This window comes from Ixodes scapularis, unplaced genomic scaffold, assembly GCF_016920785.2.
Source record: "Ixodes scapularis isolate PalLabHiFi unplaced genomic scaffold, ASM1692078v2 PGA_scaffold8__174_contigs__length_109621045, whole genome shotgun sequence".
Classification (NCBI taxonomy): domain Eukaryota; kingdom Metazoa; phylum Arthropoda; class Arachnida; order Ixodida; family Ixodidae; genus Ixodes; species Ixodes scapularis.
Window position 1 is genome coordinate 36,398,623 of NW_024609883.1, and position 16,138 is coordinate 36,414,760.

At 47.6% G+C, this 16,138-nt stretch overlaps 1 protein-coding gene across 1 annotated transcript; it reads left to right on the forward strand.

Annotated features, from left to right (window-relative positions):
* The first annotated feature begins 202 nt into the window (after positions 1 to 202).
* Positions 203 to 781, forward strand: LOC121833498. Its single transcript, XM_042286833.1, has one exon. It carries the CDS (start codon positions 214 to 216, stop codon positions 742 to 744), a length of 531 nt encoding a protein of 176 aa, XP_042142767.1. The 5' UTR covers positions 203 to 213; the 3' UTR covers positions 745 to 781.
* The last annotated feature ends 15,357 nt before the right edge of the window (positions 782 to 16,138 follow it).

The following is a 16,138-nucleotide window of genomic DNA, read 5'->3' on the forward strand; positions in this document are numbered from 1 at the left end:
GAGCGAGCTTCGTACCTTTGATAACACCTTCGGCTTCTCGTGAGTCTCAAGTGTTCACGAGCAGGCAAAAGCACCACAGAAGGCAACGAGCTCCTGCAGGATGCCGGACTTTCGAAAGAAACACCCTACCATTCTCACCTTGTAAGTGACTATGCTTCATACGCACACAACTCAAACGAAGCATCTATTACCCTTCAGCGGATCAGCGCAAGAATGCGTACAATCCTGATCCTCACGCTTCTAGTCTCAAGCCTGGCACTGAGCAAGGGCAACGCCAGTCACAAGCGCGTCCGCTTGGTGCCGCCTGCCAACCTGTCCGTCACGTGCCCCAGCTCCACGTTCTCGAGCCCGAGTTTCACCTTCTGGTACTACCCCAATGGCACGTTCATCGAGACCAGAGACAGGGTGATGGTCAACGAGGAAACGGGCGCTCTGTTCATCCAGGACCTGACCAACGACGACTGCGGCTTGTACTATTGCACGTCCCTGGCGGACGGAGGCGGTCCCGGTAGATCTGCCGGACTCACATTCGTGGAAGTCTACACCGTCGAGTCTAAGCCTTACTTGGATAGGGCGTTTGCCGGCGGTGTGGCTGCCCTCTGCGTACTTACGACGGCGGTTTTCATAGCGCTGGTTGTTAGGTTTAGATATCGAAGCGAAGAGGAGAAGAAAAAAAACGTTCTTCCTGTGGTCTCGAGGACGAATGTGGGTTACGATCATACAGAAAGTTCTACGTCTTTTTAGTCCTTGTTTTCGGGAGGGCTCGGCCATGTTGAAATAAAAGATGGTTCTTGAAAACTAGCGTGTTTTTTTCACTTCCTTTTTTTTTGCGTTCCTCGGAAACGTTTCTTCTTTTTTTTTTCTTGTGACGCATAACAGCCACGGAAACGGTCTCATCCTTTACGCTTTTGCACCGAGATAACAAAATTATCTTTAATGCGCTTTCGATTGCAGCATCATAGCCTCCTATATACTGACAAAGTTTGGCAGATCGTCATGAGCAGCAGTCGCAGAAATGGAAAAGGTGGAGCGGCAGACAACGAATGAGAGAAGAGCCACATGACTGCCACCCCGCTGTGGCAAGACGCCGACACACACTTCTCCCGAGCGAACAAGTGTGTTTCGGGTCCTCGCCACTGTACAAGCTGTGCGCTGACGTCCAGGTTCGAAATTGCTCTTTGATGCTCAGTTCTGCCAGATCCTCGCGCTCTAAATCAGCAACCGGGCACTTTATGGCCCCGTCATTAATCAGCCAGGCTCTGTGAGTATAAAGGAGGCTATGGCAGTGGCAGTACCAAGCCACCTTATATTGGAGAAGAGATTCAGCCGTTGCGCTCCCTCTAGCAGTTTAACTGAGAGCTAAACCCAAGTGGCAAGAACAACATGAATTACCTTTCTGTATTACTGATGTAGGTTGGGTGACCATGGCCGAAGGCTGCGTGAGCGTTCGACGTGGGCTCGTGTTTAATCAGTGAAGCACCAATAGTCCGTTATCAAAAGTTCACCGGGCAACATTGGCGGTCGCCATTCCTTGGGCACGAAGGGTGTGACTGGATCGGCGTCCCGGCCGAACGCTGAAGTAGCACTCGGTCCCGGTATATGAGTTGAGCCTTAGTTCACGCTGAACGCTGACAGAAACCTCGTGTTCAGCTATTTCTCAGATTATACGCGCCAAAACAAATGCGCGCTCGGGTAATTGGCGCAGCCGCTAGATGGCGTGCGCGTTTTGTAAAGGGTCTATCGAACACAAGACCCCTTCCGAACGCTGAGTTAGCCAGGCATTCCAATATGTGCCACGCAATCCCTCGAAGTACTCGGTGTAAAGTACTGCAAAAGTAGACTAGTATGCGTTGTCGAACGACCATTCTCCCACATCTAGTACTAGAGGTTCGAACGAGATGCCAAAGTTTCATCATTGACCGTTATTCTTATTCAAAGGTTACTAGTGATTTTCTGCACTTTCATTAGGAAAATGGCTACCGACAGAGCTCTTGATTACATGGATCTTTACGGTACCAGTTACAGAAAACCGGCCAAAATGGACCCCGTTTTCGATTGACCATTTCAGGAAATCACGTATAACTTTTTGAATAAGATAACGGCTATTCCTAAAATCCGTGGCATCTGATTCGCATCTGTAGCGCGACATTTGGAGGGATAATAAACGTTCCGGGATGCATAGTTTATTTCTCCAACCAAAAAATAAAAACGCTGGACTTTTTTTTTTTTTTTTTTGAGCGGGGACATTTTGTAGATTTCGTAAAGAATCCAGTCCCATTTCTCGTGTTGGGTAAGCACTGAGTTCTGTAGAAAACAAGCTGGACAATGCGACCCCTATAGTTCGATGTCTTTGCAAATTATACATGAGAACTCCAGTGAAGGGCCCTGTTCTCAAGAGGCGTAAACAGGAACGGCCTCACTTATACGCTCAGTACGATCGCCCCATTTTAAAGCGAAACTATTATATGTGCCATTAGGAGAAAATGCGGCGTCGTTGTCCCCGAAAGATGGCAATAAAAATACGTCACCACTCAAGCGCCGCTCGAGGTCAAGGCGGACGCACCTCGGAAATAAAACACAAAGAAAAGCACAGCAACGCAGATGCTTCGTCACAGAAGCCGTGAAACCGGCGGGAGTGCCGCAAATGCGCAGTGGGGGAGCCTGGTGTCACCGCCGGAGTGCCGTGTGCAAAAGGTGCGCTTTGGACTTCATCTGTGCTTGTGGTGTGCTTCGTGCGAGTGTCTGTGAGGCGACCGCGCGGGACTACAGGGAGTATTCACTGGCGGCCATAGCTGTGTGCGCGACTGCTGAGTGTGGTGTCATCCTGATAACGCGCCGACGGGCCGATTCCTCGCGAACTGTTATCACTGGTCACATGACCCGAATCATCTGTATATATTCACTGGTGTCTGAATAAACGAGAGGGTTCTTTGCTCACCCACGACGGCTTGTCTGACATGGTGTCAGAAGTGGGTGGATTCCGACCGGTTCCGACGGAATGCCGCTAACGACGAGTACGAGCCCCTAAGCAACGACCGAAGCAGCGTTGACCTCGCCACCACAGCAGCAGCCGGCGCCACGCCGACATGGCAGGACTCAAGCCTCCGAAGCCGTTCGACTTCCACAACGGCGCTGACTGGCCTGCTTGGATAGACAAGTTCGGCGACTACAGATTCGCATCGGGCCTGCACGAGAAACCTGAGGAAGTTCAAGTAGAAACTCTTCTTTATACGATGGGCCGGAAGTCGCGAGAAATTCTGCGTTCAGTAGGCGTAAAAGACGAAGAATTCAAGAAGTTTGACCTGATAAAGTCAAGGTTAGACGCATACTTCGTTCACACCAAGAACACGGTGTACGAGAGTGCCCGTTTCAACCAACGCCGACAGCAAATGGGAGAAACGGTAGACCAATTTGCGACCGAGCTACACAGGCTAGCAGAGCGTTGCGAGTTCAAGGACATGAAAGAACCACATATCCGAGATCGATTCGTAGTCGGTCTTTTGGACCAAACTCTCTCAGAGGAGCTTCAAATGGATCCAAAGCTGACGTTACACGTAGCTCTATCGAAAGCTCGGACAAGCGAAACAGTAAAGAAACAACAAGCCGAACTAGCAAGGCAAGAGTCCGCAAGCCCCGAAGCATGCGTTTCGGCCGTGAAACAGAAAAAGACCGCTAGACAGAACGAAGCCTCAACCAGTCAAAGGACTGCAAACAGCAAGAGGTGCAGTTACTGCGCTGGTCCTCTGCATCCCAGGACAAGTTGTCCCGCCCAATGAGAAAAATACCGTTTTTGTCAAAAGTTAGGACATTTCGAAAAAGCATGCCGCATCAAAAAACGCGACGCCAAGAAACTCGACGTCCTTGCCGCACCCGATAGCGATCCTTTCTTGGGCACGCTCGAACAGTCGAAGAACACGTTGTCTGCGCTCTTCGTGACTGTGCAGATAAATGGTCAGGAACTTCGAATGAGAGTTGATACGGGAGCGGAAGTGACTGTAGTCAGCGATAAGTTTCCAGGCTCTCTAGACGAAGCAGAAAATCTTCGAGGGCCGAGCGATGCAAGAATTTGCACTGTTGGCAAGTTCCACGCGAACGTCACCTAGAAAGGTAACTGCTCACGACAGACTATCTACGTCGTCCGCAATCTGCGAACTCCCCTTCTTGGGTTCCCAGCGGTCAATGTCTTAGGCATCGTTAGATTCTTGGACGAAATAGAGAGCGTCAAAGACGTTGAAGCGAAGTATCCCAAACTGTTCAAAGCTACGGGATCCCTGGCCGGTGAACACACGATACGCTTAGTACCGGATGCCGTCCCGTACATGGTGTCTACTCCTCGTCGGATTCCCATACCGATGAAAGAAGCAGTAAAGAAAGAGCTAGACAAGCTAGAGCTCGAAGGAATGATTCGAAAGGTTGAAGAACCAACAGAGTGGTGCGCCCCAATCGTGCCAGTGCAGAAGCCTTCAGGTGACGTCAGAATCTGTGTCGACCTGACCCATCTAAACAAGTTTGTACGGCGGGAACGTCACCAGCTTCCAACGGTAGAAGAAATCATGGGCAGCTTCCAAGAAGCCCGTGTCTTTTCCAAACTGGATGCGAGTTCTGGATTCTACCACATTCACCTTTCGAAATCATGTCAAGAGCTTACCACTTTCATAACGCCGTATGGAAGGTAGTGCTACCGGAGACTACCTTTCGGCCTGACTTCGGCACCAGAAATTTTCCAAAGAAAATTCACGCAAGTTTTGGAAGGCTTGGAAGGCGTCCTGAACTACATGTATGATGTATTGGTGTACGGAGCGAACAAGACCGAACACGACAGTCGCCTGCACAAGGTACTGGAGAGGCTACAGCAGAAGGGCGTTACGCTAAACAAAGAAAAATGCTGCTTCTCTGTCTGGAGAGTGTCGTTCCTGGGAATGGTCTTCGACGCCAGTGGAGTGAGACCTGATCCAGAGAAAGTTCGGGCCATCAAAGAGCTCCCCCGGCCTCAAAATGCCGTCGAAGTTCGTTCTCTTCTGGGCATGGTTAACCATCTTGCTAGATTCCTCCCAGATGTAGCATCTAGCACAGCGCCTCTTCGCAGCCTTCTATGCAAGGATAACAACTGGTCATGGGGTCCTCAGCAAGAACAAGCATTCGCCAAAATCAAAGACACCTTAAGCTCGGAAAGGTGCCTCGCGCGGTACAATCCAAGCTACCCGACTATTGTCTCTGCAGACGCCTCGTCGCACGGCCTCTTGCCTGCTCCAGGATCAGCCATCCGGGGAGCGACGTCCTGTTGCATACGCTCCAGGTCGCTGACGAAGACGGAACAGAGGTACTCTTAGATAGAGAAGGAAGCCCCTGCTCTAACATGGGCTGCAGAACGCTTTGACGAGTTTCTGCGAGGTCTCACGTTTTTGTTCGAGACTGATCATAAACCCCTACTTCCGTTGCTGGGTCGCGACCCACTGGACTCCCTACCCCCAAGGATTCAAAGATTCGAATGCGCCTGATGAGGTACTCCTTCACTCTCACGCACGTTCCCGGAAAAACCATTGCCACGGCAGACACACTGTCACGAGCAAGAAGCAACTGTTTGGCATCGTCACAGGGAATGCTCTTGGAGGGGGACGTCTCGGCACACGTTGACGCAATCATCCGGGGGCTACCAGCATCCGACAGTCTGATAGACCGAATACGCATGGAGCAGAAGAATGACCAGGAATGCTCATTGCTGCTTCAAGCCTGCCGACAAGGGTGGCCAGACAAGCACAAGCTACCACCAATTCTCGGGAAGTACTGGGCACAGCGTGGCAACGTTACTGTTTGCAACGACTTGCTCCTAAAGGACACAAGAATTGTCATTCCAAGAAGTCTACGGAGGGAAATGCTTCAAAGGCTACATGAAGGCCATCAAGGCATCGTTAGCTGCCGAGAAAAAGCCAAAGATTCTGTTTGGTGGCCGGGTCTCAGCAAAGATACAGCTAGAGTTGTGTCCGAATGCCGAGAATGCGCCACTGAACGCGTGCAATTCTCGGAACCGATGATCCCATCCGAAACACCAGAACTACCATGGGAGAAACTAGGAGTCGATTTATTCGAACTAAAAGGAGCGGTGTACGTTGTTGTTGTTGACTTTCACTCCAGGTACCCTGAAATGGCGTTGCTGGACAGAGGCACGTCATCTGTGGCCGTCATTCAACACCTGAAAAGTATCTTCGCCCGACACGGGATTCCGAAGACCGTGGTTTCGGACAACGGGCCCCAGTTTGCATCGGGTTTGTTTCAAGACTTTGCGAGGACGTACGGGCTCAAGCACGTGACAACCAGCCCTCGCTACCCGCAAGCAAACTGTGAGGTTGAACGTAGAGTAAGGACTCTAAAACTGCTCCTCAAGAAAGCAGAAGAGCCTTACCTTGCGCTACTGAACTACAGGAACACCCCTGGGCCTACAGGTTTTAGTCCAGCACAACTTCTTATGAGCCGACGACTTCGTTCAAGAGTGCCTTGCTCCAACCTTGCGCGGTAAACTCTTCTTGGAAGAAGAGAGATGAGGAGTATAGGCGGAAACAAAAAAAAAGTATTTTGACAAGCGTCACCCGGCCAGACCTTTGCGCAGTCTTTCTGCAGGCAACCAAGTGTGGCTGAGAGACAGAAGTGCTACGGTACCATCCTTCGCCCCGGGGACACACCAAGGTCTTACTGGGTCAGGACAAAGGACGGCACCTTCCGTAGGAACCGCCGTCACCTGTTTCTGCTGCCGGACAACAATGCTGCTGCAGAGCCTGAGTGTCAACAACCTGCCGAGCCCGCGGACAAGACCACCAATGATGCAAGCAAGTCTGGGGCGACCACACCGCCAAGCGAGCCTTGAACGTCCGATCATCCGTCGACCAGCACCCAACAGACTGCCCCAGCGGGTGAAACCGCTTCACACGGTGTAACGACGCGATCCGGGCGTGTTGTAAAGATTCCTAAAAGACTTGGAATTAATGACTAGTTTGTTTACGACAAAGACCGATTTGTTATGTTTTCCTACCTAAGGAAAAGGGGAAGATGTGGTGTCATCCTGATAACACGCCGACGGGCCGATTCCTCGCGAACTGTTATCACTGGTCACATGACCCGAATCATCTGTATATATTCACTGGTGTCTGAATAAACTAGAGGGTTCTTTGCTCACCCACGACGGCTTCTCTGACACTGAGCGCGTGCTGGCGGCGTTTTTCCGCAGTTCTTTCGCCACGTGCATTCCGCACCACCAAGATTGCCGGTCTCAGCAGCATATTAACGTGAGCTCGTTCCGAACATGCGGTCTAAACATCGCCCTCAAATATGGCGTCCAGTGAATACTCCCTATATTGCTCTCGCATTCCTGCACGTAAGCAGTCTTAAGGGCCGCCCACACTAGCGAGAAAACGCGCCCGGCGCGCCGATAAATCGGTTAAGCGGGAAGATAAAGAGCGTGTCTCTGCACGCGCTCGTGGCGCTGACTGTGCTTCGGCGACATTTTGTTACTTGCCGCGATCGGCGTGCCACGCGCGTTTTCTCGCTAGTCTGGGCGGCCCTTTAAAGGGGTCATGAAACGATTTTCCTACTTCTTCCTCCTTAGCTTTAACCCTCAACTCAAATGCAAATTGTGAAATCACGTCGTCAGACATTCTTAAGCCTAGTTCACATGCAGCGGTTTTGGCCCTAGAGCGGCGCGATTTCTGCCGTCGCGGCGCTCTGGCCAGCACCAGCAATTCTGCGGCATGAGCGCCGCGACGGCAGAAATCGCGCCGCTTTAGGGCCAAAATCGCTGCATGTGAAACCCGCTTTAGGCACCAGTGCGATGACTCCTAGCTTCCACCGTGTTTTTTAAGCACCCCATAGAACTTGTCATTCCACAGTGACGATAAGTTCCGTCAGGGCACTCGTTGGCCACGAACTCGAATCCAAATATTCGTTGACGGATTGATTGTTGACGAGCGCATACGTCCGAGTGACGCAGTTTTCATGTCCAATGCGTGAGCTAAGCTCGGCTGACGTCAGGTTGGTAACGCTGACGCGCTTTGGGAACCGTGGATGTATAATAATAATAATAATGTTTTATTTTGAACCAAGAATACATGATGCAGGAGGCCTGCAGAAAAAGGTGCCAAATATACAGCTTGACAAAGCCGAAGGCCCCCATACTGGCAGCTTTGGGGCAAAGATAATATAATAAACTATAGAAATAAAAGTGGAAACATAGTGACGAATCTTTTCGCAGAAAAAGATAAAAATACAGAAAAGATAATAAACTATACATATTAGAAATACAAATAAAAATGGACACACACTGATGAATCTGTTTGCCCACAAAATATAATAAACTGTACATCATAGAAATAAAATTATAATTTCGTAACAAGTCGATTGATTAAAAAAAATGATCAACTAAAAATGAAACAATAGAAGTTCCTGGAAACAAATTATAGCCCCCCCCCCCTCCTCTATTCTTTTCAGTATAAGAGTTTATAGCATTCTGAAAAAGTTGCGCAGTTCTTAAAAATAATTATGTTCTAGCTGAGTATTGTTATCATGTAATTTATTTAATAAACTTGCTAATTTGTTTTGTATCATTTGTAAGCCGTATCTTGTTCTAAAGGTGTCTATTTTCCAAGGCTCATTCTTTCGCGTGTTGTGTACTGTAACATGTGGTTTTAGTTTTGCCAAGTTTCTTAAAAGGCAAATGTTATTTCTTGTTTCTTATTTATATTGCTTACAGAGGCGGAAGTCATACATTTTTTTATAGGCATGCCATTATATTTTGTGGATAGAGATCGTGTGTGATAATGATTAGGCACCTTTTCTACCATTCTCAGAAACCTTTTTTGTAATATATGTATTTTCAGCAGATTTTCTTGTGTGGACGAAGCCCAGACTAAATGACAGTAGTGATGTTACGTGGGAGTATATACCTATTCCGAAATGTCACGCCGAAGATCTACGACAGTTTAGTCATCACTGAATTTATATCATTGTCCAAAGACAATGTTTCCTGAAATATGACGCCTAATAATGTCTTGAAAAAGGACACGATCTCGACAGGAGCAGACTCTAAAGTAATTGTTTTGCTTGTAACTATATTCTTGTTTTTTCCACGAAATAAAATTGCTTTTGTCTTTTCAACATTTATTTTTAAACCATTACCTTTCGTCCAGTCTTCTAGCCTAAGTAGAGTCGAATTCGCAAGGTCAATTATTTCATCGGGTAATTTGCCGGCTTAAAGTATGCTGGTATATTCCGCATAATTAATAAATTTGGCACTAGAAGAAATACTTACGATATCATTTACATAGATATTGAAACAAAAGGGGCCCAAAATGCTGCCCTGTGGTACGCCAGAAGAAACTTGTATAGGGTCCGATAGAGAGTCACCCAAGCACACGATTTGGCTACGATATTGTAAATATCGTAGCCAAATTGTAAATATGTAAATTGTATGTGTAATTTGTATGTGCAAATTGTATGTGTAAATAAAAAAATGTAAATTGTAAATATGAAAATAAATATGTAAATATCGTAACCAAACCAGACAGATTTCTGTCGAAGATGTTTACTTTCAAGATATTGTAAATAGGATCGAATAAGGGATGCTGCTATTCCACGAATACCATATCGCTCTAGTTTTTGTTTGAGAAGTTCGTGATTAATATGGTCGAAGGCTTTTGTAAAATCTACAAACAGACCTAAGACTAGATTATAGTGAAAAGGCAGAAAGCATTCGAAGGAAAGAAGGTACAAAGTAGTCCGCTATATTTTCAAATGTTCGTACCGAAAAGCTAGCTTTTGACTTTCTACCCGCTTTCTTTTGGCCAACTAAACGATATGCGATTAGTAAAGTCCCAATTTAAAATCATTCATCCCAGCCCAATATTTATTTCATGGCCCCTTTAAGTGTGCTCCTGTATCTTTTTTATTTGGTCACCAAAAAAGAGGAGCATGCATGAGTGCCGTGTTTTCAAGATAGGCGCGCTCAAAATTCAAAGATCTGAATATAATAACCAATGTGATTCAAAGCATTAGGCATTAAGCCGAGTGTTTTTAAACGCGATAGTATTCCTTCCGAGAAAATTCTGCTCTGTAACACGAAACGAGCTCACATGCACTGGAGTGTACTATGTGGATAAACTGAGAAGTCATAACAAAACTGCAGATCTCCCCAATGGGGTATTGAACCAAACAATGAATCCAACTAATAAGAAACTAAAAAAAAATAGCCAAGCCTTTCTTTTTAGCTTTTATAAGGGATTTCGCGAACCTGCCCATGTTCCATTTCTACGAGGCTCGACTTTTTCGAACTTATATCGCAAAGGTTTAAGTTCGACTCAAGTTCGACTGTAATACGCAAATGAAGTTTGACTGTTATGCGCATGCGCATGAAACACCCCTCCACCTGGCGGAAGAGGGGTGTTTCATTGTTTGACGGTAATAAAATGGCTAAACTGTTAAAAATGTATACGTGTTCTTGTATATTGTACAAATATTTATAATTGTTCTATAAAATTTCAATAAACTCTTCCATTGCATTTTTGTTTTTCAAAATTTTCGAACTTTCTGTGTGAAGTAAAGCAACACTGTTTATAAATCAAACTTCGTTACCAAAAATGTTCCTAAACATTCGAAGGTTTGTCAAACTAATTAACTTCAGGTCTCGCGCAAGTTTCCGAATATCCCTCGTTGTCGCGTTGAACCAGAGCGTACTTGTTGGTCATTCATAAAATTCTAAAACTATTGCTTGCTACGACGTGATAACAAATATTAACAGGTGGATCAAGATGGCAGACTTTTCCAACGGTCACAAGTGAACCTAAAATAACTTAATGGATTTAAATTAGCCATTCAATCAAAATGTAATCTTTGCATAAGGTCCTATCTAAGGACAGAACGAGCGGGATGGTAAGGATAATTAAACTTGAGGAAGAAAACGAGAAGGGTAGGTGTTTGTCCGTCCCTTCTCGTTTTCTTCCTCAAGTTTAATTAATGGTCCTATCTCATTTGGCGCGATGCACGAAAAAAAAAATTTAGTATGCGTATTCAACTGCATCTGTTGAAAACTCAGCTCTATAAAGGCCTGTTCACACATACAGCGGAGCGCTAATACCCGTGCCACACGGGCAACTCGAATGCCATTTAGAACGACTGACATTTGAGCGGGCGGCCAATCAGCGCGCGACAGATTGCGAGCTGACTCGTCGATCACACAAATGTCATTCGTTGTAAATGGCATTCGAGTTGCCCGTGTGGCACGGGTATTAGTTAGCGCTACGTGAGCGCTCGAAGGAGCGCTCATGTGGCGTATCCTAGCGCGTGACTTCGTTCTAGTATAGCGCGTGATTAGCGCTCCAGTAGCTCCCTGTTAGCGCTCCAGCAGCTCCTTGTTAGCGCTCTGGTAGCGCCTTGTTAGCGTTTCAGTATCGCCGTGTTAGCGCTTCAGTAGCGCTTCTTGTACCGCGGTGCTGCGGATTAGCGCGTGCACTGCGGTTCCGGTTCCTGTGGTTGGGTGTGCGTCAGCAGCACCAGGGCGGACATGTGGGATGCTGAAATAGAAACGCGACAAATGTTCTTAATTACGTGATTAGTGCATATGTCTGTGAACGGCTTAACGCTCAGAAGAGCCTTCTGGGTGCGCGAAATTTTTCGCCACCGAGATACCGAGGGGTACCCGGCGAACCTTGTTCCTAGGCTGCGCGACCGAGACACAGAGCTCTTTCGAATGGGATTATTTTTAATGGCGTGTCTTCGAAACTAGGGTCACGGATATCGAATAGAAAGCGATGAGGTCGTACCCAATCAATTAGTCGCTCAGAGTTCATGACTCTGGATCGCCTGCCCGACCCCTTGCTTGGAGAGCGGCTCTTTTACTTTTTCTTCTTTCAATGCCAAAGGAAAAACAGCAACAATAGAATCGCCGTGCACGCGCTGTTCCGCAGCAGCAAGCACGGCACAAGGAGCGTGAGAGCGCTAACAAAGCGCTTCTGTAGCGCTAACAAAGCGCTTCTGAAGCGCTGACCGAGCGCTACATCACGCGCCAGGAAGCGCCACATGAGTGCTCCTTGGAGCGTTCACGTAGCGCAACTTAGCGCTCCGCTGTATGTGTGAACCGGCCTTGAGTTGTATCATACCTATTTACACCGGGTGTTCCTGCGAAAACGTTCAAAGATATCTAAAACTGGGGTTTTTCACATAAAAAAAATATTTAAAAATCTCGGCAGCTATTTTTACTATGCGTGTCTCCGCGTCGCCGGCCTTGAGCGTATTAATAGGATAGTAACTTTGTCGTGATTCCCACGTGCTTCTAATTGTCTTAAAGTTAACTGATATAGGTATTTCGATGACGCTCACCACGTCTCTAATTGAAATCATATATTTTTTTCTCAGTAACTCCAAAGGTAATTAGTAAATATCCTAATTATTCACTCATGTTGATTTTTTTTTTTTTGTGCTATTCCTGACATCTTTTATGGTTTCCGAAAAGTTATGTTTTTCTCTAACAACCTATTTTTAGTGATGTTCGAATGTCACCGCAGAAAGAACCGGTATTGTATATATGTCTGAAAGATCGACAGCGCGATTATCAAGACGTGCGCACTAGTGAAGTGCAAAGATTGGTCACAAGTTGGATCGTCATTAGGATGGTGGCGCCATCTATACCTATATCTCAGCACTCGTCACCGAGAAAGACACTTGGAAGTGTTTTAACTGGTCGCCGTCAGATGGCACGACATTTCTGATTTCTTAGTGCGAACGCGATTCAAACCGCCAAATTCAAAGGGCACAGCAGTTATGTCATCAACATCCTGCACTCGAGCCGACGCTACTGGAGCAAGCTCCAGTAATTAGATTGTGGAAACCAGTAACGTTGATTGGAGCGGTGGATGATGGTTTGGAAGGATAGTGTTGGAGCCACGACCTACTGTAATCCTGACCTGCCGACAGACAAGAGCGGCAGCGCGCGGTGTTTAGTACACACAGAATCCGCGGTGTCTCGTAACTAGGGGTGTCGCGAACCGGCCGCGGTTCGAGTTCGACCAGGTTCGACTTTTTTGAACTTTTAGTGAAAAGTTCGTCGAACCTTGTATTGAGGTTCGACTCGTGTGCGCATGCGCGACAGGCTGGCCAGTTGGCTTCGGATTGGATGGTAATGGCTAAGAGATTAATTAAGTGCAGCGCTGATCGGCTATTTCAGTCAATACAGTACTAAACTTTAAGTTATTAATTTCTTCAGTGAACAGAATTAGTTTCTTTTAACTGCAATTGTTCAAACAATAAAATAACCCTTTGCATAAAAAAAAAAAGAAATTCTCCAAACCTAGACATGCTTGTATCAAGGTCTTGCCACACTGTCCACAAAGTCGAACCGGTCGAATTTGGTGAAAAGTTCGAAGGTTCGTCGAACCGGTTCGACCCAGTCGAACCCCGAAAGTTCGACTAAAAAATCTGGTTCGACAAACGTTCGCGACACCCCTACTCGTAACGCTATGAGTGCATAGCGCCACTTAAAAGTCTTTCTGCTTCCTCAGATATCCGCACGCCAAATCGAGGCGCGCAAGTCGCGGCTGAGTTATCTAGTCCTGACCTGTCCACGGAATAGCTCTCCTACTACGATTTCGCCACTGCGTGTGTGAAATGTTTTGCCACTAGGGGCGCCAGCTGCCGTCATTGTTATTGCCGCGTGCTAGTTACAGAGAAGGCGTGGGTCGAACACGTCCGTACTTGTTAGACAGCTTCAATATGAATATGCGACGGAGTATAACCGGTTTAATGGTTATCATTATTTATTGATAAATGTTTGATAATTAACACATCAAGCCTACTTCAGTTCTTTCACAATACGTGGGTCATTGCGGCCGGCTCATACCGTCAAAACTTTCCTAGATGTAGGCTTTGCTTTCACTCTTTTTAACTTTGCATTTTTTTTCTCTCTTTTTAACTTCATGAAAACTAACTCCAGCCATCTTTTTACTCGCCGATTTACACTAGGGTACGCAGCAGTAAACCCTACAATCGGTGAAACGTTACGGTTCAAGCTCAAGTACAAGGGGCAGAACCCGAAAACATAAAAGCACTTCAGTGCTGTAGTCCAATATTGTTCTGCCTCCTGGTATTGCTCCATCGCCCATTAATCAACCAGAAAGAGGTGATTAGATCAACAGTGAAAAGCTTTTATTGTCCCTCTACGAGCAAAAACGGTTGGTCCCGCCACTGGCGCCGCTCTGCGGCGAGGTGGAAAGGAAGGAAGAGTGGTAATCAGCTAGTGGCAGGGGTGGCAGGCCGCAGGGAAGGCAGGCTGTGCGCTGCGAGTGGGTCCCAGAAAAACCTTTACTGCGCGCCTTCAACAGAGAAACCAGGCACTCCGCCGGCGACAGCTGGTCCCATAGGGGACCCTTCTGTCGGCAGGTCAGGATTACAGTAGGTCGTGGTTGGAACCACCGGTTTGAGGTACTGATCTCTATGGCAATTTTCCGCGTGCATCCGTGCTTGGTCGCTGCACTGCAAGTGCATTTACCGGAAGTTCGGAATCGGCCATCTTAAAGCGGCACTCAAGTGGATTCTGAGATCGTCTATTTATTGTCATAACTCAATCTGCGGGCTCTAAGCATCCTAGAAATCCCAAAATTACATTCAAGAGCGGCCGAATTCCCTATTAAAAATCCCATCAAAGATCGCTGTTCTGCGCCTAGGCGCACGCCGTCAGGGGCGCTGTCGGACGGGAAGGCAGCAGGGAAGGGCGTGCGCCATCCAATCACGAGTGACGGCTTCCCGGCGGATTGATCCTTCGAACCGGCGGAGTGATCTTCCGAATGTGCGCGTATTTGATGGATTCTCGTTGGGACTCATTTTGTTTACTTCGGGTCTTGCGTCGTGCGGAGATGGACCTGCCAAATCTAACACCGTTGGAGGTGGAAATTCTTCGGCGGACGGCAGATATCAGCTCAATCTCCTACGACGCCACTCCTACGCGCGACGCCGATGCCTCGAACGCGACGGACTCGGACGACAGTTCGCGATGCTCAATGTCGACACCGGAGGAAGACGACGAAACCGACGACGCAACCCAGCGGCTTGGGAACACCAACTGGTAGGTGATGAGCTGTTTATTATACCTCTCATATGTATAGCTGATGCTGGTTTTCTGTTTTAAGGTGCCAATGCAGTTGCTGCGTGCCGATGGAAACCGTCGCAGAGTGTGTCTGCTGCCGTGACTACCCGGCCGCCGTTCGCAAGCAGCAGGGCCGGCAGAGCTGCGTGACAAGCCACCCGGATTTCGAGGGGCTGTGCCTCGATCCAAGTGTGCTACAGCTGGCCTTGTTGAACATGCGCCACTATGGTGAAAGAAACATGGGGGCAACCTCGAACGAGGGAGTACAACTTCGTGTTACCGGTCGCGAAACTTGCTGTTCTGCCTCGGCCCCCGTTTTTCTTGCGTATACGCATTGAAGCGGCGTGATAGCTTTGAATAGAAATCATCACTAGCGTTCAACTGCTTTTGAATGTTTTTCGCTTTGCGTGTCTGTTTTTTTCTTGTTTGCCGTGCGTTTTTGGTTCCATGCCCATGCCTCCCAAGCCGCGGGCCAAGGATAAGGACGGGCAGCTTTATGACAGCGTCTATTCCCCCGGCAGCTGGGAGAATAATTTCTCGAAATTCTGCCGACGATCGCCTCCCATTGGTTGTCTGAAATCATACAAGTGCCGGTAGAATGCTGATTTTCTTGTTCTTCCAACATCTCATGGAAACACGTTTCATGGACAACTTTTCCTGGACACGTATTGTCGACGCTGACGTTTCATCGACACTCGTTACGCGAATTGCACGCTGTAGGGACACTTTATCGCGCGTGTATCCCTCGGGCCAGTGTTAACCCCCCGCTCTTCGCCTCCGCTTTCCCTTGGCGACAGTCAATGGTCCAATGGGAGTCAACTGCCGGTTGAATTTCGGGGAAATTATTCTTCTGGCTGCCGGGAGAATAGATGTTACGTGGCTTTATAGACTGACATGGAGTCAGAGTTGGACTACTGTCTCTCGTCGGTTCTTGAGGCTGCTCAAGAAGTCAGACATTGCAAGGAAAACGTAGTCAACTATTCAAACGCAAAAAAATACAAGGGGAGTCACACAGACGCCGGC

What these genes read in the sequence shown, in the direction of transcription:
- LOC121833498 (XM_042286833.1), top strand. Translation starts at nt 214, where the DNA reads ATGCGTACAATCCTGATCCTCACGCTTCTAGTCTCAAGCCTGGCACTG.